The sequence below is a fragment of the Callithrix jacchus genome, chromosome 14 (assembly GCF_049354715.1).
Source record: "Callithrix jacchus isolate 240 chromosome 14, calJac240_pri, whole genome shotgun sequence".
Classification (NCBI taxonomy): Eukaryota; Metazoa; Chordata; class Mammalia; order Primates; family Cebidae; genus Callithrix; species Callithrix jacchus.
Window position 1 is genome coordinate 18,853,168 of NC_133515.1, and position 26,554 is coordinate 18,879,721.

Below are 26,554 nucleotides of genomic sequence, written 5' to 3' on the forward strand. Positions count from 1 at the left end.
TATTAAAAATACTAAAACTTAGCCAGGCGTGGTGGTGCGTGCCTGTAATCCCAGCTAGTCTCAAGGCTGAGGCAGGAGAATCGCTTGAATCCAGGAGGTGGTGGTTGTGGTGAGTGGAGATCATGCTGTTGCACTGCAGCCTGGGCGACAGAGCAAAACTCCATCTCATAAAAAAAGAAAAAAAAAAAAGAAAAAGAAAAAGACCTTATTGGGCATGATTTAAAACCTAGAAACTATAAAGATTGACAAGTATGATATATACAATAAATCTAAACTTTTATATACCCCAAAACCAAACCAAAACAAAAAGCCTTTATGTCAAAAAGGAAAAAAAGGTGGCAGACAAGAAAAAAGGAAAAATAATTGCTCTTACAGCCTACCAAGGGCCTATTTCCTTAAAAGGCCTAAGGCATATTGTATTGAAAATTAAACAGAAGAACAGCACAAGGATGAGAGCAGGCTGTTTACTGGAAAAGAAGCATAAACGGCAAAAAGAACATGGAAAATATGCTCAGCCTCATGAATAACTAAACAAATGCAGTAAAAAATGATACAATGCTGCTTCATCACTGATCAGACTGGAAAAAAAAATGGAAACATTTAATAACCCCCAGTGGTGATGGGTGCAAAGAAACAGATGCTGTGGTATACTGTGGCCGGAATGCAAACGGGAGCTTGTCTTTTGAAGGCAGGTTGCCATTATAGACCCAAATTTTGAACCCATTTAACCTTTGGCTAGCAGTTCCACTTCTGGGAATGTATCCAACAGATAAACTCGTATAAGCCCACAAAGATGCATGCACTAGGATAGTCTTTACTATATCATTTGTGATGGCAAGAAGGTGAGACCCTTCAGTGGCCTATCAGCAGCGGGGCTGGGCAGACACATTCTTCCCTCAATGGAACACGTTTAATCATGGCAAAGCTTACCTGCATGCATGCGCCTCCCGGAAAACAGGACAAAAGTATTCAGTAGAAGAAAGTCGTACAACAATATTTTGAATGCATTATCCCACTTGACTAAGGATAAACTGGATACCTATAGGCATGCATGGGATAGACTCATATATGCTGAAATATTTAGGAAGAGTAATAAGAAACACCTAATAATGGTTGCCTCTGGGAAAGAGCCATGTTGGGGGTGGGTATGGGCAATTTACAATCGACCTTTCATTCTTCTGTGCTAAAGGAATTTTTTTTACCATTTTCAATAGAAAAAACAATAAGTGCCCTGTTGCAGCCTCCGCCACATCCACATGGAACCACCCCAGAGGGGGAGGGCCCTGGACCCTGTGCAAGCATTTTACTGCCTCATTGTCACCACTGGGGACCTCAAGGAGCAGGTGGGCCCTCTCCACACTGGGGCGAGGAAGACTCTCACTGGCATTCCCTGAAAGAAAGCTGGCTCTTAAACCTATATCCTTAAGAACCTACCTGCTTACCTGCTAGCCAGGAATACCCACCTGGACTGTGGGTGAGAAAGAAACTACAACTGGGTCAGCCCACTGGGTTGTTGGTGTTTACTGCAGCAGCCAGTGTACCTAACTGGCATATGCCCAATGTTTCTAGAAACTTCATATTGCTTAAGAATGGCTACTGGAAACAATACATTGCATTTATTTATTTTTCCTTTCTTCCTCTCCCTTAAAATGAGGCTTACTGAGAGTTGCCACAAATGAGTATCTCACCGCTTTCGTCACATCAGGTAGCAACAAGAGCAGGTACTTACAAAGACAAGTCCACCAAATGTCAGCATCACGGGCCTGATGTTGATTAGCGTGGTCACTATAACCCGGAATCTAGGGCAAAACAAAGTCACCAACACAAGGTAAAAGGGAAGGTGGGAGGTAAAGCTCACACCCCACTGGCGTGTTCCCCTCCACACCTTTCTCCAGGCCTGAATCTGGTCTTTAAATGTCATCAGGAATTTGCCTTTGTAGCTGTGTCAGCATTGGGCCATCCAGCAAGTTAACAGGGAGTTAACTGGCAGCTTCTCTTGAAGCAAAGCAAGGCAGGCTGGACCAAAGCAAGAAAGGTAGTCCCAGAGAAACTCACCAGGAAGACACAGTGTTGAGGCAGGAAAAGGATTCAGCCTCATCTGTTTTTCTCCCTCACCTTTTCCTCCATCCAGATCCAACCTGTTTAAGGCTGTCCTGGAGGTTTATGTTGACAATTGAACACCTTCTAAAGGCGTATGCCTGTCCTCGGAGGCAGCCATCTCCCTAGCACTCCCTGGAAGAACTCTGGCCTATCAAACACTGAGGGCAGGGTTTACCTGGGCTTTGGGGTCAGACTCCTGGGTTTGCATCCTGATCCGCCTCTTTCTAGCTGTGTACTATGGGGAGAGTTACTTAACCTCTCTGCGCTTGTGTCATCACCTGCAAACTAGGGATAATAAAACTAGAGAGATCAGGGCTCATAGGTAGGATTCAATAAGAAAACGGTTAGCACGCTTGCGTTAGCACTAGCTGCATCATGATAACTCTTATTTAGTCACCGTGCAGGCAGGCACAGTTCAGGCCAGTCACAAGGATGACACTGACTGTCACAATCCCTGCCTTCAGGTGCTCCTTACCCATCTTCATCGGCTTCCCTCCCCACAACCAGGCACCCCAGAGAACCCCAACAAGTTACATCCTGGATTCATAATTGGGCACATCCTGGATTCATAATTGGGCACATTTATAGTAAGCAGACTAGAGTGCTTTCCACCAGGCCCAATGTGGGACCCCCTCAAGTGCAGCCATTGCTCACCACTTCCGCTTTACCTCCAAATGCTGACGATGACCCTGAGGAGCCGGAGTATTCTCAATATCAAGACAATATCCAGTATCTGCTGACTGTTATATTCTCTGGCTGGAAAAGGAACACAGTCATTTAACATTCCATTTTCTCAGAGCTTTTGGCTTGTTCCTTTTATGCAGTGAGGTCTGTGGCTCTGTGGGTACCAGGGAAGATGCAGCTTCACTTCAAGGATAGACAATGGCTGTAAGCAATGAAGAAGGAAGTGCTGCCCAGACACCCTAACTACTTCTGTACATCAAAGCCAGGGGCCGGCTTTAAAAAGATGACCATGTGAGCATTCGGTGTGATGGATGCTTACAAACAAAATCTCTAAAATATAGCTAAACACAAACAAAGGCACCATTGTCCAAAGAACATGCAATGTTTTAAATAATTATCTTACATCCCCTTTTCCTCTCTCCAAACATATTAATAGTACACAGTGGGTGTTCGACAGACTGATGAAACATTCAATAGATTGAATGCAGGATTCCCATCCCAGGAGGTAGTGAAGCTGAGAGCTGGTGGCACTAACCTGACTGAATGGTGGCATTGGCCACAGTGGCCACCAGGGCAGCAATGATGATCAGTGTGTCAAACCTAACAGTGCAAAAGCAAAGTCGGATCAAGAGAAAGGCCTGTCAGGTTTAGGACATGATGAATTCTGGGAAAACTTCCAATCCAGTATCATATGCAATGCAATGATTCAGCCATGAAACTGATTTCCATCATTTTTAGGATGGTGGATATGAAGCAAGAAACACTGTTTGAGCAACATAATGAGCATCCCTTGACTGCTCCAAAGAGCCACCCACGGGCATCTGTAGAAATCAGCTAATTCATATCATAGTAATCATCTTCCAAAATAGTCTAATCTGTAAGAATACCTTGACACATTTTCAGAATACACAGAACAATCTTTCTTGGCATTAATTTTACTAAACACATTGTAACTTTTTAATTGAAAAGGAAATTCATCACCTTGTTACTCTTCTGTCTAACAACTGTGCCAAAGGAGAACAAAGTATTGGACAATATTAACCCGTTCCCCTTTGGCCATATGCACACCATAATAGTTTCCTGGCCCTTAGAGCAGTGTCAGGCCTGCATTTGTGTCTCTGTGTCCCACAGGGCCTGACACACAGTCAGGCAATTTGCAGCATGTGAAAGATGGTTCCAGACTGGGAGTAGGCAGTCTGGGAAAGAAATAGCCCACAGGGAAATATATCCCCTACCCAGGGAAGAGCTTACTAACAGTGCTCATTGTAAGTGGGCCAAGGGAGCAAGGAAGGAACTGCCTTGTTGGGCATGATGTTCTAGGACTGCAATAATAAGAAATATATATTTAGTCTTCACCAGTATACTTAGTTCCTGGCCAGAGCTTGAAAATCCTTGTAATTTTCCAAGTCATAAGAGTATACCATGGACTTTTATGCAGCCATAAAGAAGGATGAAATCATGTCCTTTGCAGCAGCATGGATGGAGCTAGAGGCCATAATCCGGAGTGAACTAATACAGGAATAGACAGCTAAATACTGCATGTTCTTACTTACAAGTGGGAGCTAAACATTGAGCACACATGGACATAAACATGGGAGCAACAGACTCCGTGGACAACCATGGAGCAGGGTGTGGGTTGAAAAACTACCTATTGGGTACCGTGCTCACTACCTGAGTGCACTATACCCATGTAACAAACCTGCACATGTACCCCAGTATCTAAAATAAAAGTTGAAATTTTTAAAAAAAGTAGGCTGGGTGCAGTGGCTCATGCCTGTAATCCCAGCATTTTAGGAGGCTGAAGTGGGAGGATCGCTTGAGTTGAAGAGTTCAAGACCAGCCTGGGCAACATGGCAAAACCTGTCTCTGCAAAAAATACAAAAATTAGCCAGGCATGGTGGCGTGTGCCTGTCGTTCCAGCTACTCGGGAGACCAAGGTGGGAGGAGTGCTTCAGCCTGGAAGGTTGAGGCTGCACTGAGCTGAGATCACACCACTACACTCCAGCCTGAGTGACCCAGTAAGACCCTTTCTCAAAAGGAATAAAAAAGTCATAAAGGTGAAAGGAGAATCTTGTAATTCATAACAAGCACCTTTCAGCCCCACCCGAGTTTAGGTTAATGAAGTCCCTTTGGAAAGCCCTTAGGGATGGGGTTTGTTGCCAGGGGAACTACCATGTGATTAGACAGTTGGGACTTTCAGCTCCATCCCTTCCCTGACTCCCAATCTTTATGGAAGGGGAGGAGCTAAAGGTTGAGGTGATTGTCAATGACCAGAGATAGAATCAATCATGCATACATTATGAAACCTCTATAAAAACACCCAAGGATGGTGTTGGGAGAACTTCTGGGTTGGTGAACACGCGGAGGTGCTGAGAAGGTGGTGTGCAGGGAGAGGGCATGGAAGATCTGCATCCCTCCCCCATACCTTGCCCCTATAATCTCTTCCATTAGCTATGTCCGAGTTGTATCCTTTTACAATAAACCAGAAATCCAGTAAGCAAACTGTGTTCCTGAATTTTGTGAGCTGTTTAGCAAATTATCAAACCCAAGAAAAAGACAATGGGAACCTCGGATTTATAGCTATTCAGTCAGAAGTGCTGGCTCGTGCCTGGCGTCTGAAGTGCAGGTGGCTCGTGGGACTGAGCCTCAACTTATGGGATCTGACAGTAACTCCAGATAGGTAGTGTCGGAATTGGATTAACTTGTAGGACACACATTTGGTGTCCATAGGGTTGGGATATTGGTGTGTGTGAGGAAGAAAATGCACACATTTGGTATCATAAATACTGTGAAAGAGTAGAAGAGGATGTTTTGCTTTTTTAAAATTTTTATTTTATTGCTTTTTAGGTTTTGGGGTACATGTGAAGAACATGCAGGATTGTTGCATAGGTACATACATGGCAAGGTGGTTTGGTGCCTTCCTCCCCATCACCTATATCTGGCATTTCTCCCCATGTTACCCTCCGCTACACCGCACCCTCCGCTGTCCCTTCCCTAGTTCCCCCCGACAGACCTCAGTGTGTGATGCTCCCCTCCCTGTGTCCATGTGTTCTCATTGTTCAGCACCCACCTATGAGTGAGAACATGCAATGTTTGATTTTCTGTTCTTGTATCAGTTTGCTGAGAATGATGCTTTCCAGGTTCATCCATGTCCCTACAAAGGACATGAACTCATTGTTTTTTATGGCTGCATAGTATTCCATGGTGTATAATGTGCACATTTTCCCTAGCTTTCCTTTTTTTAAAAGATCCTTTCCAAATTCAAGATGCCATAATCTGTGATTCTAATTTTAACTAAAGTCAGTTAAATCTGACATCACGAATAACAGTTTTTACTGAACCAGAGGTTCAGTATCTCATAAGATGCTTCCTAACTGGACAGATGGAGCTTGGTGAAGGGCAGCCGTATTTCCAAAAATGTGGCAGGAAATCCCCTTTCGCCCCCACGCCACCTCTCCCCTCCCCAGAACACAATCTCACCAGTTCCAGAACTGATTCTTTTCAAAATAGGCTCTGGGCTCATACGTGTACAGCTTCAGGAGGATCTCAATGATGTAGAGAGACAGGAAAAGCCATTCTGCATAGGAAATGAGGGGCTTTTTCTCATCCAGAGCAATGAATATGGCATTTATTAGAATGATGACATCAAAAATCCAGACAAAAATCCTGGCATGAGAAAAAAATAAAAACAAGAAAAGAGAGATCACATCATGCCACATTTCAGTGAGAGGAACATGAGGCTGTTCTGTTTCCTGGCACCACACACACTCCTCATCTATGGAAGTTTCCAGTGGGGCTGGGCCCTCACATGCACCTGCCTCCTGCTGCCCCTGATGCAGGCCTTCTCTCCAAGAAGAAAATGAAGATAGAGTGAGGAGAAATAAGAAAGCCATAGTTTTCCAAGTGCCCTTTTGGGAACAGAGCATCTGGATCCGATGAAAGCCGAATCAGGCAACAGGGAGGAGGTTAGGATTCAGCACAGGATCGTCACACCCCTACTACTCGCCCCTGGAAACTTAACATCCTTGACTAAGAAAGCTTCTGAAAACCTCTTTACCCTTAACACACACAGGCCTTCCAGGAGACTGGCACATTCATCTTCCTCACCAAGTTCAGAGGGAAAATGGGTGAAAAACATGACAGCTGGGCTCGACTCAGCTTTTCAGCTCCAAGGCCGGCAGAGCAGTGGCTCAGGTAATGCTGGGTAAGCTGGGCATGGCTCTGGCAAGACTGAGGAGGGACTAGCCCAGTGTTCTCTGTGATGCCTCTACTCCAGGGACAAACACTTCAGGCTGCACATGGACAAGCCAACCTCCACCACATGAAGCACATTGATAGATCAATGTTGGAGTTCAACAGTGGGATTGACAGAAGAGAGCCTCTCCATGTAGGGCTTTGATAAAGAGAAGATATGGTCAGCTAAAAGGAGTATTCACCTACTTCCTAGGCTGAGCTACATGCAAGGGCTTCTGAACCATACACTTTTGTGAAACATCAAATTCAAAGAAAGTACATTCTGTAGAATTGGCATAGCAGATTCCTCTGTTTTTAAAGCAGCTCGAGAGAAAACTGCCCCCATCTCACTTGCCTGTGCCGAACCATCTTCTGGACCAAGAGGCTTGCAGATGACTGGTACACTCGCGGCATCCAGGCTTCTAGCGGATGTCTCTTGATGTTGATGGTGACCACCTGGATGTTGAGGAGGTCAGGCAGTTGTAGAAAGTTCATTTTGTCTGTAATGGAAAAATGACCCCAATATCCATGGCCACTGTAACATGAAGGTCCAAAGGGTGAAGCCAGGTCAGCACAGACTCTTGGATCCACATTTCACAGGTAAAGATCTGAAGCCCTAAAGGGTGAAGGCTCAAGGCCAAGGAGCCGGCAAGAGGCAGAGACTCGGAGAGAGGCAGAGCCAGTGAGCGGCACTGCCAGCCTGCCATCCCCCGGCCCTCCTGCCTGCCCTTCCTCAGACCCCTCTGCCAATCCCAAGTAGCCGAAAGGGACTGTGCTCATTTGCAGAAGCCATACCTCACACCCTGCCTTCCACCCTGAATTTCTCTTCCCATGGACCATCGCTGCTTTCAGTGTCTGCCCTGACCTACCATTCTAGCCTCAACTCTGCTTTCCCTTTCTCTCCATGTAGTTTCCAAAGTATGTGCGATCCATACCCTTGAATTTGAGCCCCTCCCTTCTATTCTGCACACCCTCTCTCCCTGCCCTCTATTCAGGGATTCACTCAAACCCATAGCTTCCAAGGAGAGCTCACTCACCACCCCAGGCCAAAGCACAATGGGTGCTTTCTTGACTGCCTTAGACCCAGCCGACTGATGAACTGATGCTCTCTCCACACCTGCTGAATGCCCGGGGCCAACAGGCTATGCTCCACTACCCCATGTACCTCTCTCTCACCAGTAGGGTCACTGGGCTGCTTCCCAACTGTTTATGCATGAACTTCTGGTAATTATGTATAGCTTAAATAGAACATCCGTGGATGAAATCAGAATGTGCAGAGTGTTTCTGCTTCTTTCAAAACTAAGTTGAATGCTTTGGAACCTCTGAAGAAAGTTGCTGAGATAAACTGCAGGTGCAAATCAGGTGTAGCTGAGAGCACAGTGAAAGACTGGGGCAAGAGTTTTAAAAACCTAGAAAGTGGAGCATGCCTGGCAGATATCCAGGTCTCCACTTCAGTTTTCAGAAGTAAAAAGAAAGAATCATTGTTCCATAGGTGGCACACATTAAACACTCGTGTTGCTGTTTCCCTCAATGCCATATAGTGCTAAGGCACATGCATCCATCAAGTTGGATGAAAAACATCCTTCGGTATCTTAGCATCTGTCAAGTTTCCAGATCTTTAGAGTATTTACCTACTTCCTAGGCTGAGCTACTTGCAAGGGCTTCTGAACCACATATTTAATGACCAAAGACATTTAAAGCCCATTCAGGGAGAAGTGCAGCCTTGGGGAATTAGATGAAGTGCATAACCTGGATCCAGGGACCTTGGCTACCTGAAGCTCCACCATCAGAGCTTATGGAGATGCTGAGATGACAACCATAATTAGGAGTCAGGGTGAACTGGCGAGGTCACTGACGAGGAATGCAGCCCAAACCCTTACCATTAAACAACCTCAATCAACAAGGGGGAACCCACCGATGTCACTGGAGTCACCTCTTTCAATCCAGAAGATTCAGTAGAGCAAGAAAGATGAAAGAATTTCAAAACCATAGTAATTTTGTGTTAAGAAAGAATTTGTACCCATCTGCAACTTTACTTTGTAACTCTTTCTACAAAGGGCCCAAGAGTAAATGTTTTAAGCTTCGCAGGCCACAGAGTCTCTGTCACAACTACTCAACTCTGCCATTATACATGAAAGCAGCTAGAGGCTATATGTAAAGGAACAAGCATGGTTCTATTCCAATAAAACTCAATTTAAAAATGAGCAGTAGACCATAGTGGGCCTGTGGACCATAATCTGCCAACCCTTGTTGTAAATACCACATTATCTGCCTCATATTCTCTTTAATAGGTCTATTCAGTCCTTTTCTTTCTGTACTTGTAAGTATTGTATTTATCAGTTAACATTAGATTTAACACTTCAGTACTATCAGAATTTCAGGGTTGGTGAACTATCGGCACTATCCTTGGTGACTACAAGTGCTTGCAACTGATGATCAAGGGGAAAAGTGGGAATGTTCACAAATGTCTGCACTGTGTTGAGACCATTGTGAAGCATATAATTCTGTTTTCCTGTTTGGTTTACTGTTACTAAGGCTATCTTTGCAAGTGTTACTTGAGCAAAGAAATCTTTTGGGGCATTCCAGACAGCAGAAATCACTATGTTCTGTGAAATATAATTTAGGATTTACCAAAGCCAACCAATATGACTGGCTGTCTTTCTCTTTTTTTTTTCTTTTTTCTTTCAGATAGAATCTTCCTCTGTCACCAGGCTGACCGCTTGGGCTCAATTGATTCCTCCATCGCAGCCTCCGAGTAGTTGAGATTAGAGGTATGTGACACCATGCCCAGCAGCTTCCTATTTTTTGTAGAGATAGACCACATTGCCCAGATTGGTCTCGATCTCCTGGGCTCAGGTGATCCTCCTACCTAGGCCTCTCAAAGTCCTAAGATTACAGGCATGAGCCACCACACTCAGCCTTTCTTTCTTTCTTTTTTTATTTTTTTGAGACGGAGTTTCATTTTGTTACCCAGGCTGGAGTGCAATGGCGCGATCTCGGCTCATCGCAACCTCCACCTCCTGGGATCAGGTAATTCTCCTGCCTCAGCCTCCTGAGTAGCTGGGATTACAGGCACGTGCCACCATATCCAGCTAATTTTTTGTATTTTTAGTAGAGACGGGGTTTCACCATGTTGACCAGGATGGTCTCCATCTCTTGACCTTGTGATCCACCCGCCTCGGCCTCCCAAAGCGCTGGGATTACAGTCTTGAGCCACGGCGCCCAACCCCAGCCTATCTTTCTTAAAAACATGTTTGCCTGTTAATAATATTTAAGTGGACACTGCTATTTTTTAGAAGGTAAGGTACTAGAGAAATGGGTTAAACCATTGTCTCACTGGACTTTTTTCTTACCACATTTATGGAGCTTCAATAAAATCTATGACTCTGGTGGATTCCTTTATTTAAACTAGATGAATTTTGTTCTCATTTAATTTACAAATAGGACCATACTCAGGTAACAAAACTAACCAGGGCTAAGGGCTGAGGACCCAGCTACCTTGATGACTCCAATCATGAACTAGCAACTGGAGGTCAGGGTAATCATGGGGAGTTGTGTGTCTCAGGGGCCACCTTCCTTCTCTGATGTCCTTAGAGCAAGCGCTCCTCAAAGGGTCACTGCTGGAATGGTGCTGGTCAATCCTAGTGCTCCCCACCTCTGTAACATAAGTGCTAAAACTTAGGACCTTGTAGAGCAATTGACAGGATAATTTCATGCCTGCTGGATCTAATCATGAAAACCTGAGACTTGTATTTTGTGTGTTGTGTATATGTGTTACTGACTTATTGTATTTTATTAAAATCTCTGTCAACGACAGATTGGAAATAAAAAAGCTTCAGCACACAGTTTGAAAAGTGCTATGCTCCAGGGTTGCCTGATGAGACACCCTTCCTCTCCCTTCCCCGCCATTAGCAGAGCAATCACACACTCCATGGCAGCTGTCCCTAGCAGGAGTCACTGCCTGTCCCTCACAGCAGGCAGCACAAAAGAATCTGCTCAGGATCTGAGAAGCCTGGCCATCTGAGCAGACACTCTGCACTGTGACATTGAATCATGTGGCTGAGGAGATGCTGCTTGAGCTCCTGCAAAGACCTTCTTCCATGGATACAAAGAGAATAGAGAGAATACTAAGACCTACTATTTGATAGCTCAACAGGGTGACTATCGTCAATAATAACTTAATTGTATATTTTTAAATAACTTAAAGAATGTAATTGGATTGTTTGTAACTCAAAGGATAAATGCTTGAGGGGATGGGTACCCCATTCTCCATGATGCACTTATTTCACGTTGCATGCCTGTATCAAAACATCTCACGTACCCTGTAAATATATACGCCTAGTATATATCCACAAACAATATTTTAAAATAATTAAAAAATATATTTTTTAAAAGGCCTTCTTCCATCCTGGATCCAAAGCTCTTACTGGAAGGTGTTGGCAACCGCCCATGTAATAGTGTCTTGCTGTGCATGTCTCTTTTCTTCTGAACACCAGATTCAAGTAAGTCCCAGAGAATCTTTGCCATCTTCACACACATGCATGGAGAGGTAATAAGGCCCACAGCTCTGTGGGACTAGTTTGAGAGTCCTTGTCTCCCTTAAGTGAACAGTTGCTTATAATCTCACCCTCCTATCAAACCCGCCACTCCATTTGGGTGTGTTCTGATCTCGACTTTCTTAAAACTGGTGAAATGGGAGCACTCTGCAGTTGGGGCATATTAACACCTCACCTTTCCTGCACTGCTGCCTCATCTTCACAGTCATTTTTAATGCTATCAAATTTTCCTATTAAATAACCACCACAATTTGGAGCGGTTGAGCACAAGGATAAAAAGCACAAGCCTTGGAGCCAGATGGCCTCTGTTACTTTGCAGCTGTGTGGCCTTGAACAAATGACTGACTCTTTGAGTGTGTTTCCATATTGACAAATGAAGGTAATAAAAACACTTCGGTTTGCTTGGGGGAAGATTACACAAGCGCAATGCATGGAGAACAACTGTAACAATGCCTCACACGTGACAAGCCCACCACCAATACGAAGCATCTTAAAAATGGCTATCAGCCATGAACATGTACGCCATCTTCAACTTTCCACTTTCAAATGCAAAATACAAACTGAATATCTATGTATGTATCTCTTTTCCATATTTCACAATACTTCCCTAAAGCAGAACTGCAGAAGTGGAAGGACCATGTCACCAGGTAAGGGCTCTGGGATGGCATGGTCTGCTGACACCTGCTCGTGGACACGTACACTAGGACAGGGCAGTCAGAGCACAGCCTGAGGTTAACTCCAGGGCATTCTTGCCAGCAGGTGCCATTTTTATGTGCTAAGCTAAATACATTTTAAAACATGCTATTGCTTTACCCATCATTTTGTGAAGCCCAGTTTCAGAGCGCACAGGGAAGAGGACAGTCAGAGGTGAAGGCTTCTTACCCACATGCCCCTTCTGTCCCTCATCGGAGATCCTGAGGAGAAGCTCCAGGTGGGCGCTGCTCATGTCTGGTGCCACCACCTGTGCCAGCTGCCTCCAGTGAGCCTCCTCGACCACAAACTCAGTGCCCACCTTGACTTTCAGAACGTTGAATGCTGCTATCATTTTGTGATGTTTCAGGTATGCTAGTTTGCGAATTTCATTCTTAAAAAAACAGAATTGTGTTTTTAAGAGAAAGAGTCAAGAGGGCATCACTTTCTTACTCCAATATATTTTAAGTTATTCAAAAAGCTGAAGAGACATCACTGATAGGTGGGCTGATACACAAGGTAAATGACACCTCCCGGCTTCAGGAGTATTTAGCTAACCCCACTCTGCATCAACAGAACTCATTTTACCAAGCTGAAATGAGGGAGCCTGGGAAGGAAAGTCTGTGCAGTGAGAAATAGGGTGACAGGAGGCAGCCACTTCCCAGCTCCACCCTGCCCAGAAGGAGGGGAGATTCCAGAAAGGAAGGAAATCGGATGTGTTGTTGAGAGGAGAGAGAGAGACCCAGCTAGAAGGTAAAGAGAGATACACCATGCAGTCCATCGAGAAAGAGGATGAAGAGGAGAAAATTCAGGGAAGTGAAACTAGGCCAGATGTGGTTTGGGGCCGGAAGGGCCTGCCTGGAGCTGCCATCTGGCCTGGCCACAGGGAATCCTGTGGAAGGGGGGAGGCTCTGCAGCCCTCCTCAGGGCTGTCCAGCTACCATGCCCATCTCCACTGCAAGCTTGTTAATCTCTTGCCCACTATCATGGCTTCATGGATGACATAGCTTGACCGTAAATTCCTGAAGGGAAGGGCGGTGTCCTTACCATCATTGTGGTTCCTCAGGACCTTGCATGGTGTCTGGTGCATGCAGCATGTCTAAAATATGTTTGCTGACTGAGGCATGTTGCAGAAAATTTCCAAGGGGTGTTCCTTGGGTTTGGGAGGGGCATAGTAACAGTTGTGTTCCCAGTGAAGGAGAGGAGAGGCTCACCAGACTCTCTGGAATGGCCTCTCCTGCCAGAGAGAGGAAGAGGTCAGAGGAGGCCTGGCTTTGGGGTGAGGAGGAGTTGAGATTCCTTCTGCACAGAGACTCCTTGGGACCTGGATAGAGCCAGACACCTTCAAAGGCCAGACTGATCCAATCTCAGACTTGCCCTGCCATCCCCTTCTCTTGAACTGCATTGAAGTTTGCCTGACTTCTTGTTTGACCCCAAGTGGAAACTCCATTAGCAAGGAAGCATTCAAAACAGAACCAGAAGGCCAAAAGCCCTAAGGTTTGTTTTTCCTTAAGGAAAATCACCCTTGGAAGAAAGACTTTTCTTTGCAATGAGTTTTACAGTAAAGGAAACAGACATCCAAAGGTCTGTACTGGTGAGTGGCAGTGGACAGAGGGTGGATGAGATGGCCGAGGTGTCCTGGGGGGATTCCTGGGTGCAAATCAAACGTCCTTCTACCCCAAGCACCCACTCAACATTTCCAGGAATTCTCCAGACATCAGTCAAGCAGGCAGGAGCCAGGGCAGGAACTGTGGCTTTAAGAAGTTTCTTCGTTTGAAGGGAGAAAGGAGCTGGAAGCTTAGAGAATATCCTCCCCCCGAATCACACTCAGAATGTATCTAGGCATCATGAGCTATTTGATGCTTTAAAAGCAAGGAGCAAAGTAGCACCTGACATTCCCCATGAAGGGGCCAGTGCCCAGGCCAGGTGCTCTGTCCTGTGGATCTCCCGAGACACACTGTCACAACCATCACAAAAATGACAGAGCCGCCCCACTCAGCAGAAGGAAGCAAGGCATCAAGTTTTTGGGTCCACCAAAGTAAATAGATCAAGGACACTTTCAAATATTTACAAATGCATTCACTGGCCTCCCAGTCACTGCACCCACCCACACCCCACACACGCCACCCCAGCCCTCGGCTCATGCCTGTTACCTTTAAGTGCTTCCTATAATTGTTGTACACCACAGCCAGAAAGACAGACATGAAGATGTAGGTATTGATGATAATGTAGATTATAAAGTACAAAGAATACCACCAGTTGAAGTCATAGGCAGGCATCCTAGAAGAAAATAATCATGTTTCATGGTTTTCCATACCCTAGTTCCACAATACATATAAGGTTGACCTTAGGCAACATCCCACGTGCACAGTCCATGTGCACGAGGCACCAGAAAGCCCCCTCTAACACTCTGTGTCCCCCATAGGGTGCGATGGGGGCCGCAGAGCCATCACCATCCCTAATGCTGAACAGCTTGCTTCACACCTGCCTTTCTGAAATTCTTAGCACCTTGCGGAGGCACCAATTTTCACAGTGGTAGGATCTTAATGATCTCCCAATTCAGTTTTCTCCCTTCACAATGAGAAAATTATGGCCTAGAAAGGACCATGACTTGCTAGGAATTAAAAAGAGAATCAGAAGTGTGGCTGAGAAGAGGGCTGTGCAGTGCAAAGTCAGGGCTCTGTGGGACACCCAACTGCCTTGGCTCGGAGCCAGATCATGTACTAACCACCCAGGGACAATACAGGAAAGGTGCCCAGTGATAATCGTGGCAGGGCAAGTTGTGACAGGTGCTCACTCTACCTTTAATGGAAACTGGATTTCCTACAGGAGGGGACATCAAAAGGTTGTGGCTAGGCTGTCAGCCAGGGGTCTGAGGAAAGATGCAAGAGAACATAAGAGGGGCCAGGGCCAGGGCCAGGCCTAAGCATGAGGAACAACCAAGAACAGTTGAACTGATGATACTATGCATCAGAAGACGACAGAAACCCTGCCTCTCTGAGGTCACTGTGGGAGCATACGTGGCCTGACATTTGTAGTGAGGCTCTCCCACTAGAGAGTTGCCCACTCTCTAGAGCTAGAGAGCTAGCTACTCTATGCAGCACCCCTTAATAACTTTACCCATATGCATGAGGTAAATCCATAACAAGAAGACGTTAGAAAAAACCATGAAGTTCTTCTCCTAAGTAACTTTCACATGTGTGGAGAATTGGCATTTTGCAAGGAAGTCAGCAATTACTGATGTTTACACTTATTTCCTGTTTGATGTAGCCAAAACACTGCATCAATGCTTAGGAGAACCAGCCATGAATCCTTTACAAAGATGGCTCAAGTCTTTAAACTGAGACTTAAACAGGATCCCAGAAAAAACATGGGCTCAAATATTAAGAACTGTATCTCAAGGTATGTCTCCTGTTCCTTTCTATTTTGAAAGAATTCATTTAAATTTAGTTTGAAGTAGAGAAGATAGGCTATTTGCGGTGTAAAGTTTTATATTCTTCAAAACATTTACAGTGAATGGGACTAAACAGAAAAATCACTCTTTCTTCTCTCTTGGCCCTGCTAGAGTCAGGAGACAGCTGCTTTGAATCATGTGAATTGTTTTGGAAACAGATGCTCATGAACATGGATCAAGGATGCACATACATGATGTCAGGACTGTTTGCTGTAGTGACCAGCACGTAGAGCTCAAATGCTATCTCCAGAATGTTTTCAAAGTAAGGCGATCCCTCTGCTGTTTTCAGACCCCTAAAGAGGAACCAAAAACACAAAGTAAAAACCCCACACGCAAATTAAGCTGTGGTTTCTGATACATTTTTCCCCTTTCAAGAGCACTCTGCAGTGTTTGAACATGGAAGATTATGTTTGGTGACAGATTGTGCCACCAACAGACTCAACCTAAATATGGGAGAATTCCCAGGCAGAAACTTCCAGAGAAGTGTGCTCACCGATCCCCAAAAAGCTTCAAGGCCATCAGGGAGAACATCAACACACTGAACATGAACAAGAGGAAGACGTAGAGGATATCGGGCAGAGTGTTCCAGAGGCTTCGGAAAGCCCTTCGAATCTATGGAGACAAAACGTTATTTTATTTACAAGAAACCAAATAACTTTCTGCAAAAACAAACCATCACGTATCCGAAATCATATGCTTACCTGACGACTTTCTGGGAAGTTAATTAGGAAGACTGGTCTTAAGGCCCTTGACCATCTGACACTGCGGACGTTAATAGATTCCAGCGATCCATAGATAATCAGATCGATCAAGGTCAGCTGTGAGAGACACAGGACAGAGATATCAGTACTAAACTGTCCAAGGACAGTGGACTCATGTTTACCGACCCAGGAGAGGCATAATGTTACATGAAAAACCAAGTTTCATAGACAGCATAGTTCTACTTTTGTAATATGATATTAATAATGGCTGATGTTTGACATTTTACCATGTTCCATGTAGTATAACAAGCACCTCTTGTAGATTATTTTATTTTAGACTCACCACACCAATTAGGTGGGCACTATTCCTGGAGGAGGAGGAGCTTGAGGCACAAATAGGGTAAGCACATAGCTCCTGGTCACACAGCTAGCCGAGGGCAGAGCTGGGACTGGAACCCAGGCAGTCTGAGGGCTGAGTCCTTGCTATTAATCACACTGTGAGATCCTTCCCCACTACACCTATTGACCTTTTCTTCAATTTGACATGTGAAAGAAAGGAAGTATACCCTAGTAACAGAGATGAGGATATCTAGACTACAGAAAACCCTTATTAATCTTTATTGATGTCAGGTTTATGGGCAAGAGATTAATGTGAAGACAGGCAAAAGAAGAACCTAGTGTATTCTAGAAAAATCTAAGTAAAAAAGAATAATCTACCATCATCCAAAAACGTGAATTCAGCCCCTGTGGTGGTAAGAAACAGAGGATCTGGCGAACTCCTTCCCCTCAAAGGTCACTCTGCATGAGGTGGGGAGACAGCCAAGAAATGAGGCTGGTTCACAACCGCTGCACTGCAGGGAACCAGTGTGGCTGTCCCAGGGGAGTGGGGACAGGTGGATCACCAAGGATTAAGATATGTGAGGGGCTTCGTGGAGGAGGCACTCTTTGATGTAACCTACAGCACAGCAGAGCTTTAAAAAGAAAAAAAAATCAGGAAGGTCAAGAGCTAGACAAGAAAATACAATAAAATGACTTGAGGAAATACTAGGCTGGCATATTTGGGAAGCAGAGGGTCCTGGAGTAGGGGCAGAGGGAAGCAGCAGAAAGTGACAAGGACCCATGGAGGGTGGCTGTGCAGGCCAGGCTAAAAGGGCAGGTCTCATTCCCAGGGCCTTTTAAATAACAGATGGGGCAAAGGAGTGAGAGGAGAGCCCAGGAGGCTGCATGAATATATCACATTCTACTTACAACATATCTCTTGTGTATTTTGTTAGGAAATAAGTTTGTTTCCAATTTTTCAATATTATAAGCAGTCAGTCACCACCAATTTTGTGGCTAAATCTCAGAATGCATCCTTCTTACCTACAGATAAGGAACGGAAGTCAGGGGTGCAAGTATATTCACCTTCAAGGCTTTTGAAAGGAATTGCCAAACAGCCTTCCAGAAATATAGCTTTATACCTCTCACCAGTAGGGTGAAAGAACATTTGTTTCATGGCAAAGACATGGAATCAACCTAGGTGCTCATCAGGGGTAGGTTGGGCAAAGAAAATGTGGTACATATACAGCATGGAACACTATGCAGTTATTTAAAAAGAATGAAATTATTTCCTTTGCTGTAATATGGATGCAGCCAGAGGCCATGATCCTAAGTGAATTAATAGTGGAACAGAAAACCAAATACTGCATATTGTCACTTATAAGTGGGAGCTAAACACTGGGTACTCATGAACACAAAGATGGCAACAGTAGACACTGGAGACTCCTCGAGGGGTGAGGGGGCAGAGGGAGGAAAATGGTTGAAAAACTACCTGCTGGGTTCTATGCTCACCACCTAGGTGATGGGATCAATCGTACCCCAATCTCACCATCACAAAATATACCTATTTATCAAATCTGTGCACGTACCACCTGAATCTAAAATGAAAATTGAAATTATAAAAAAAGGTTTTCAATCTTGCTAACATTGGTTTATAGGCAAACACATGGTATTTTATTGTTTTATTCTACAATTTTTAATTAGCGAAGTAAAACATCTTTTCTAGAGTCATTTTACTTGTTTCTTCTTTATGAGTTGTTTCACTTATCTTCAGCAAAATGATCTACTGGGATATCCTTTTTTCCCTTTAATTGGAAGTGCTCTTGATATGTTGAAATGTCTGCACTGCCACATTTTGCCATATTTGTTCTTCAGTTTGTGGTTTGCTTGCAGTTGTGCTTATGGTGTTCACTGAATGGAAGTGTTGCTTTATCAAAGGCAAATCTATTGAGTCTTTTTTTCTTCATGGCTCCTGCCTCCGGTCATAAACTCTTATAGGTACTACAATGAACACTCACCACTATGGTTACCATGATGCAGATGTTTTTTGTATCCTTCCAGAAAACCATTTGAGGAGTGATTTTTGCAAAATGTATCAGTCTCCCAAAGAATGCAGTCAGGCAGAGTATTTCTGCTATTGAGGTGGCCTGCAAGGAGAAAACAGAGGCTGAGCATGAGGACATGGGGAGGCTCAGCTTCAGTTATCTCGTACCACCCCCGGCCCCTGCCACTACCCTACCTTTCCTGCTTGGCACCCTTTGAGAATTTGCCATGTCCCTTAATTTTACTGAAAATTGCAGCGAAATTTTCTGCCAGTTAGAATCATTTCTTCCTCCAAAAAGGAAACCTGCCTCTGAGTCGCAAATTCCATGACCCATACTGGCAGGGATCCCTGGGAGGAACTGCACCAGCAAGCTGAGGACCAAGAACATATTTCCCCAGGAAACGGGGAGGGGATGCTCTCAAATTCCCCATGTTCAAATTCCAGATACCTAAAAGTCCCATTTCTCTAACAGTAAGGTAATTTCCCAAAGATGTGGGAATAATGGGCCCTTCTGTAAATATCACTGCCACTGCAGTCCTGCTGCCTATATGAGGCTGGTTAGAGATGAGAATGAAGCCCACTGAGATCAAGACTGAAGTCCTGATGGGTCTTTCTCTGCAGATTATGGGAGCCAACTCCAAACTCCTGTGCCGGCTAGCCTGGCAGCTGGTGACTGCAGTGCAGGGTTTGCCTGAGGCTGTTGAGATGCAGCAACAGCTCCCTAACAAGGGCATGTTCCTCCATCAACAGGGAGAGATGGGTGGAGGATAGGAAGCGGTGGAGAAAAGGACAACCTACCTTGAGCTAAAAAGAGGGAAAGGTCTTGAGTGAGAGCCAAAGACAGGGAGGAAGGGGCTGGCTCTTGGCCTGAAAGGAGCAGAGGACACAACCCAAAGTTATACATGACCAATAACAGACAGGGAGTGAGGACTCAGGAAAAGAGGCAAATGGCTGAGAAGACCACTCCGTGGGACTCCTGCTTTGGCTGGAGTAGACTCTGTCCAGGTTTGTGAATGCACTGCTCTGCTTCTTCAGACTTTGTGTTTGTGTTGACAGTTATTGGAATAAATGGCTTCTATCCAGAGAATTAATTAATTGGAGAATCTTTATAATAAGAAAGTTGATGGCTGTCACTTTGGCAGCCCCAGTGAGCCATACTTCCAGTTTTCACCCGCTTTGCAGTGCCTTCCCATGTTGACTCAGAGTTTCAGCATGATTGGCATTGGACAACAGGACATCAGCAGGTGTGATGCAAGCAGAGGTGTGATGGTGCAGCACACTGAGATTCTTCTTCCTGGACCCAGCCACCCACTGGGAGAAGCCTAAGCCATGTGGAGCAGCCACATAGAAGAGAGCCAGGGAACCTGAGGCCACAGCTACAGCCAGCAGCGCCTGGCAGCCATGTGAGAGCTACCTTGGATGTTCTAGCCTCCAGAGATCTAAGAGCTTCCAGACAACTACACCCCAGCCCTACCACCCAAGGCAATCTCCCAGTCACGGGAGACAATAAAAGGCTGTTCTCTAAATCTAGGGGTTAGTGAACTCTTTCCATTAAAGTAAATACGTGAAGCTTTGCAAGTCTTACAGTCTCTGTCACAGCCACTAAACTCTGTTAATATAGCTCCAAAGCAGCCAGAGACAACACATAAATGAATAAGTGTGGCTGTGTTCCAATAAACATTATTTGCAGACAGCAAAATTTGAATTTTATATCATTTCCATTTATCACAAAATATTATTCTTCTGTGTCTTTTATTTCCAAGTCATTTTAAAATGTAAAAACCGTTTGTCTTAGTCTGATCCAGCTGCTAGAACAGAACACCATAGGCTGGGTGGCTCGTAACAACAGAAATTTATTTCTCACAGTTCTGGAGCCTGGGAAGTCAAAGATTAAAGCACTGGCAAATTTGGTGTCTGACGAGGGCCCACTTTCTGATTCACAGACAGCCCTCTTTTTGTGGCATTCTCACATGGCAGAAGGGGCAAGGGAGCTCCTTGAAGCATCTTCTATGAAGGGACTAATGCCATTCATGAGATGGGCTCTATCCCCGTGATCACCTCCAAATACCTCCACATTGGGGGCTAGGTTTCAAAATACGAATTTTGAAAAGACACAAACATTCCGTTTATAGCAACGTTCTTAGCTCATAGGCTGTACAAAAATAAGCAGCAGCTGAATTTGGCCCCCAGTCTATGGCTTCCTGACCCTTGTTTTAAGTGTTTGAGTTTTAGGGTGGTTTGTAAATATGTTTGTGCAACTGATAACTAAAACAAGGAAGAATAAAAAAGGGTCTGTGTGTGGTTATTGAAAAGCAAAAGCTTTGAAATCAGACAGGCTTAGGCTTGAAACCTAGTTCTGTCTTTGTTGCCTAGTGACCTTGGACAAGTTACACAACCTTTCGAGGCTCAACTTCCTTGTCTGTTAAATGAGTATGATAACAGCAGGCACATCTCATGGAGTCCCTGTAAGGCTTAAGGAGAATACAGAGAAAGCACTGAGAGCACCCAGCAGATAGCAAGCAGGGAGCAAATGATAGCTATTAAGACAGAGGTGAGAGTAATGATGAATCAGAAACATGGGCAAGGCATTGCTCTACTATTTAGACCTCTCTGGATTGGCTGCTGAATTTGATACATTACTCAAAATCAAATGTGATCAGCTCCTAAGCACCAATAAATACTCTTATGATATGACTATGAAAAAAGCTGAAAATGTGGTATGTACAAATTGCGTATTATACTATATGAGAACCTCATCTGCTTAGCAGTAAGTAAATTGGCTTTGAAAATATCATTGAACCATCTCTGATTTTGCGTGTGCTTGCACAGAAGACCAAAATGTCCCATTGCACTTAAAATGCCTTATGAAGGAAGCATCCACTTGGTGAGTAGACAGAACTCCTCTCACTCCAGAAAGATAATAACATCTAATTCATATTTGTTGAAATTTGAGGAAAACAAGGAAGAGGCACAAGGCCCAACTCATCTATGACCGAATCTGGCTAGCCATCTGCTGTGGCATGCTTACCAAGAATGGCAGAGGAAACAATGCAGGCTCTTCAAAGAGGGCAAGAGCAAGGTCTACACAAATGAAGAAATATGTGGCAACCTGTGTTGTCCAGTGCTTATAAAAATAGTACAGTCTGCAGAGGAAAAAGACAAAGGTGGTTACAAACAAGGAACAGGAGCTACACAGCACCCAAATATCTCTTTAAAGAACTAATGGTGGATAAAATAAGAAAGTTATGTCTTAGTCATATTTCCTTCAAATTCTTGAAAACAGGAGGCAGTATTTAATGATCACATACTACAAACACTAACACAGAAAAATCAGGAATATGATCATATCTCACAGCACGTTTTCTTAACAGTCTCAGCTAAGATTATACCTTCCCCATGGGCTTGTTGTGATCATAATAAGGGAATACCCACAGAGGACTTTGAACAGTGATGGACACAGATTAAACTCTCAGTTAAAGTGGCCTATTCTGATGTGGCCTGGTGGCCTAACCTGATATTAAAATGTATGTCAGCCCATCTTAACATGATAGACTCAGAAGAGATCTGGCAAGAGGTCATGCTAGTCTCTCCCTAAGTGAGGACAGCACCCCAGACATGCTTGGCAACCTCCAGGGATAAGGCATCAGCTGCCTTGGGAGGCCCTGATGCTGAGCCCTAGTGATAGACAGGCTGAGACGTGTAGGGATGATGGAGTAAAAGCTGAATTCCCATAAGAACAGCAGACACATGGATTGCATCAGAAGACAATGGACAGGAAAAAGAAAAAGGCTTTTCACTTGAGGTAACTCTAAGAGGACAACAATCAAAGGAAAAGGCAATGGCATGTTCTTCCCTTGAGTACCCTAGCTTCTATCCTGGGTATTGCTCACTTAATCATCTATCTGATCTTTTTTTTTTTTTTTTTTTGAGACGGAGTTTCCCTCTTGTTACCCAGGCTGGAGTGCAATGGCGCGATCTCGGCTCACCGCAACCTCTGCCTCCTGGGTTCAAGCAATTCTCCTGCCTCAGCCTCCCGAGTAGCTGGGACTAGAGGCGCGCGCCACCATGTCATCTATCTGTTCTTAATCTGTTTATTGAATGCTTCCCAAAGTGTGAGGCCATGCTCTTATAACTCAAAAAAGTATTCAGCAGGCATGGTGGCTCACATATGTAATCCCAGGTTGTGGTGGAAGGATCGCTTAAGCCCAGTAGTTCAAGGCTGCAATGAGCTGTGATCATACCACTAAACTTTAGCCCAAGCAACAAAGCAAGACCTTGCCTCAAAAAGAAAGTATTAGATTATGTCCAAATCTATGTGCTATGCCCTACATACTTCTCAAAATATCTGTATAAACAATGCTTTCAGTTTGGGTTCAACTTCAAGAGTATCCAAGTGCTGAAGGATAGGTGGTTCTACATGATGTTGTGACATGTTAGTTACCTGATGGCCTGAGGTGATGTTTCAAATGGAACATTTCTGTTGTACTGGGCATCCAAAACATAGGCAGCAGCCAGGAGAAGGTCCTGTTCCCCATAGAGAGAGTAAGGGAGACCAAGTCAGAGCAGGAGAGGATACTTTTCTTTTTCCTTTGTAAGTGTGCAGCAAGTATAAAAGAAGTTCCCCTTTGCCTCTCCCCAGACCCACTCTTCCAGAGGTAGCCAACATCTAAACAGTGTTGCCTGCACATCTCTGATGTCTCCCTGAGCACTGAGAATCCTGCAGTGGGGCTGGGCCCAGACACTCTGACACTCTCCACTTTCTTGAATTCAAATACAGACTCTCAGAGGAAATGAAAATAAGCATTGACTAGAGCATGTCCTTGTACCTAAATAGTATATTCATACATACATATATTAATATATGGTTAAGTACACATACATATTCAAATACATATACAGTCATGTGCCCCATAACATTTTGGTCAACAACAAACCACATACGTTACAAGGGACCCATAAGATTATAATGAGCTGAAAAATTCCTACCACCGAGTGAGTTCATAGTTGTCATAACATCACAGCACAATAAAATACATGACTGTGGTGATGCTGGTGTCTACAAACCTGCACGGCCAGTGGTATAAAAGTCTAGCACATACAATTATGTATGGTACATTAAATTTGATAATGATGATAAATGATTATATTGCTGGTTTATGTATTTAGTATTTTATGGTTATTTTAGAGTGCACTCCTTCTACTTATAAAAAAAAGTTAACTGTAAAACAGCCTCAGGCAAGTCCTTCAGGAAGATTCCAGAAGAAGACATTGTTATCCTAGGAGATGACAGCTCCATGAGTGTTACGGCCCCTGAAGACCTTCCAGTGGGATGAGATGTGGAGATGGAAGACTCCAGAATCCTATTGAGGATCCCGACCCTGAGTAGGCCTAGGCTAATGCATGTGTTTGTGTCTTAGTTTTTAATAAAGAGTTTAAAAAGTTAAAAATTTTTTTTTAAGTTTAAAAAGATTAAAAAGCTTATAGAATAAGGATGTAAAGAAAGAAAATGTTTTGTTAGCTATGCAATGTGTTTTAAGCTGCTATTGCAAAAGAATCAAAGTTTATACAGTAGAAAATGTATAGTAAGCTAAGGTTAATTTGTTATTGAAGAAAGAAAAATATTTTGTACAAATTTAATATAGTCTAACTGTGCTGTGTTTCTAAGGTCTACAGCAGTGCGCAGTAATGTCCAAGGCCCTCACAGGCTCTCACCACTCACTCACTGACTCACCCAGGGCAACTTCCAGTCCTGCAAGCTCTATTCATAGGAAGTGCCCTATTCATTTTTTACCTCTTATACCATATTTTTACCGTACCTTTTCTATGTTGAGATACATGAATACACATTGTGTTACAGTTATCTGCTGTATTCAGTACAGTAATATGCTGTACAGGTTTGTAGCCTAGAAAAATAGGCTACAGCCTAGGCGTCTAGTAAGTAATGTCATCTAGGTGGGTGTAAGTACATTCTATGATATTTGCACAATGATGCCATCCCCTAATGATCTATTTCTCAGATCTTATCCCTGTTGTTAAGTGATACATTACTGTATATATACATATACATACAAATCCATAACACAAAATTATATACTACATATTTATACTACATTATACATTTATATACATATAAACACAAAATACAAAATTCCTTTTATATTTGCAAGTTTGCCAAATATGTTGAGCAACTGGAACTCTCATACATTGCTGGTAGGAACAGAAAATGGCATGTTTACTTTGGAAGACAGTTTGGTAGTTTCTTAAAATATTAAAAAGTGTGACCCAGCCATGCTACTCCCAAGTGTTTATCAAAAGAAAAGACAGCATATGTCCACACAAAGACTAGTACCTCCAACCCAAGTATGTGGCTCATGTCAGACACCTCATCCCAAAGCTGCACATGTATACATATGTTCATCCAGCTTAACAGCCCAAAACTAGAAGCCACCAAAAGGTGAGTGCATAAACAAAATGTACTGTATCTCTACAATGGAATACTACCCAGCAATAAAAAGGAATGAGCAACTAATAGATGCAATGAAATGGATGAATCTCAAAATAATTGTGCTGAGTGAAAGAAGCCAACCATCTCCGTCAAAGAGTATTCACTGTATGACTCCATCTGCATAAATCTCTAGAACATAAAAACTAACCTTCACTGACAGAAACCGGATCAGTGGTTGTGTGTGGGCAGGCGAAGGAAGACAGGAACAGGCTGGGCCCGGTGGCTCATGCCTGTAATTCCAACATTTTGGGAGGCCAAGGCAGGCAGATCACTTGAGGTCAGGAGTTTGAGACTAGCCTGGACAACATGGGATAACCCTATCTCCACTAAAAATACAAAAACTACATGGGCATGGCAGCATACACGTCTAATCCAGCTACTCAGGAGGCTGAGGCAGGAGAATAGCTTGAACCTGGGAGATGGAGGTTGCAGTGAGCTGAGATCGTGCCACTGTACTCCAGCCTGGGTGATAGAGAGTGACTCCATCTCAAACAAACAAACACATAACTAAGAGAGAGAGATTAAAAATAGGGGCATAAGCAAACATTTAGTGGGCAATTAATATGTTCACGATTCTAATCACGACATATCACAAGGGTATTTATATTCAAAACTCATCAAGCAGCATACTTCAAATAAATGTAGTTCAGTGTTTATCTATTATAGACTAAAAAAGCTGTTAAAATGACCAAAAAGAAAGACAAATAGTTGGATTAAAAATTGACATGGGACAATCATCTCATAGATGAATTAACTGCTATAAGAGTCAATTGCTTTTTGAGCAACAGGTATGTTTAGAGCTGGTATTGCAATTCTTAAAGGCAGCTAAGAAGTACCATATAAATGTGTTTCATACTTATCACATATTTTTCTTTTCTTTTTGAGATGGAGCTTCACTTTGTCGCCCAGGCTGGAGTGCAGTGGCACAACCTCGGCTCACTGCAACCTCCACCTCACAGGTTCAAGCGATTCTCCTACCTCAGCCACCCAAATAGCTGGGATTATGGGCACTCACCACCACACCCTGATAATTTTTGTATTTTTAGTAGAGTCAGCATTTCACCATGTTGGCCAGTCTGGTCTCAAACTCCTGACCTCAAGTGACTCGCCAATCTTGGCCTCCCAAAGTGCTAGGATTACAGACATGAGCCACAGCACCCAGCCAAACATTTTTCTCTTACATCTTTAAAAAACATTCTAGTAGGAAAACTAATAATATCAATTTTTTTTCACTGAATGTCTTCAACATTGAAGAAGAGTACAGTTCCC

At 43.8% G+C, this 26,554-nt stretch overlaps 1 protein-coding gene across 2 annotated transcripts in view; it reads right to left on the reverse strand.

The window, feature by feature from the left end:
- The window catches only part of LOC100398516 (two pore channel protein 2), a 44,019-nt gene that overhangs the window by 10,931 nt on the left and 6,534 nt on the right, over positions 1–26,554 (reverse strand). For both annotated transcript variants that reach the window (XR_013526056.1, XM_035271902.3), the window contains exons 2-14: positions 23,222–23,304; positions 21,809–21,923; positions 18,755–18,883; positions 16,419–16,535; positions 16,211–16,329; positions 15,909–16,010; positions 14,417–14,543; positions 12,456–12,657; positions 7,373–7,517; positions 6,265–6,450; positions 3,320–3,384; positions 2,769–2,856; positions 1,730–1,799 (exon numbers count right to left, since the gene is read on the reverse strand). Coding sequence is in view for 1 of the 2 variants with exons in the window: in XM_035271902.3 (XP_035127793.1) it covers positions 1,730–1,799; positions 2,769–2,856; positions 3,320–3,384; positions 6,265–6,450; positions 7,373–7,517; positions 12,456–12,657; positions 14,417–14,543; positions 15,909–16,010; positions 16,211–16,329; positions 16,419–16,535; positions 18,755–18,883; positions 21,809–21,923; positions 23,222–23,304 (1,548 nt within the window). In the remaining variant the exon portion in view is untranslated. The remainder of the gene's footprint in view (positions 1–1,729; positions 1,800–2,768; positions 2,857–3,319; positions 3,385–6,264; positions 6,451–7,372; positions 7,518–12,455; positions 12,658–14,416; positions 14,544–15,908; positions 16,011–16,210; positions 16,330–16,418; positions 16,536–18,754; positions 18,884–21,808; positions 21,924–23,221; positions 23,305–26,554) is intronic.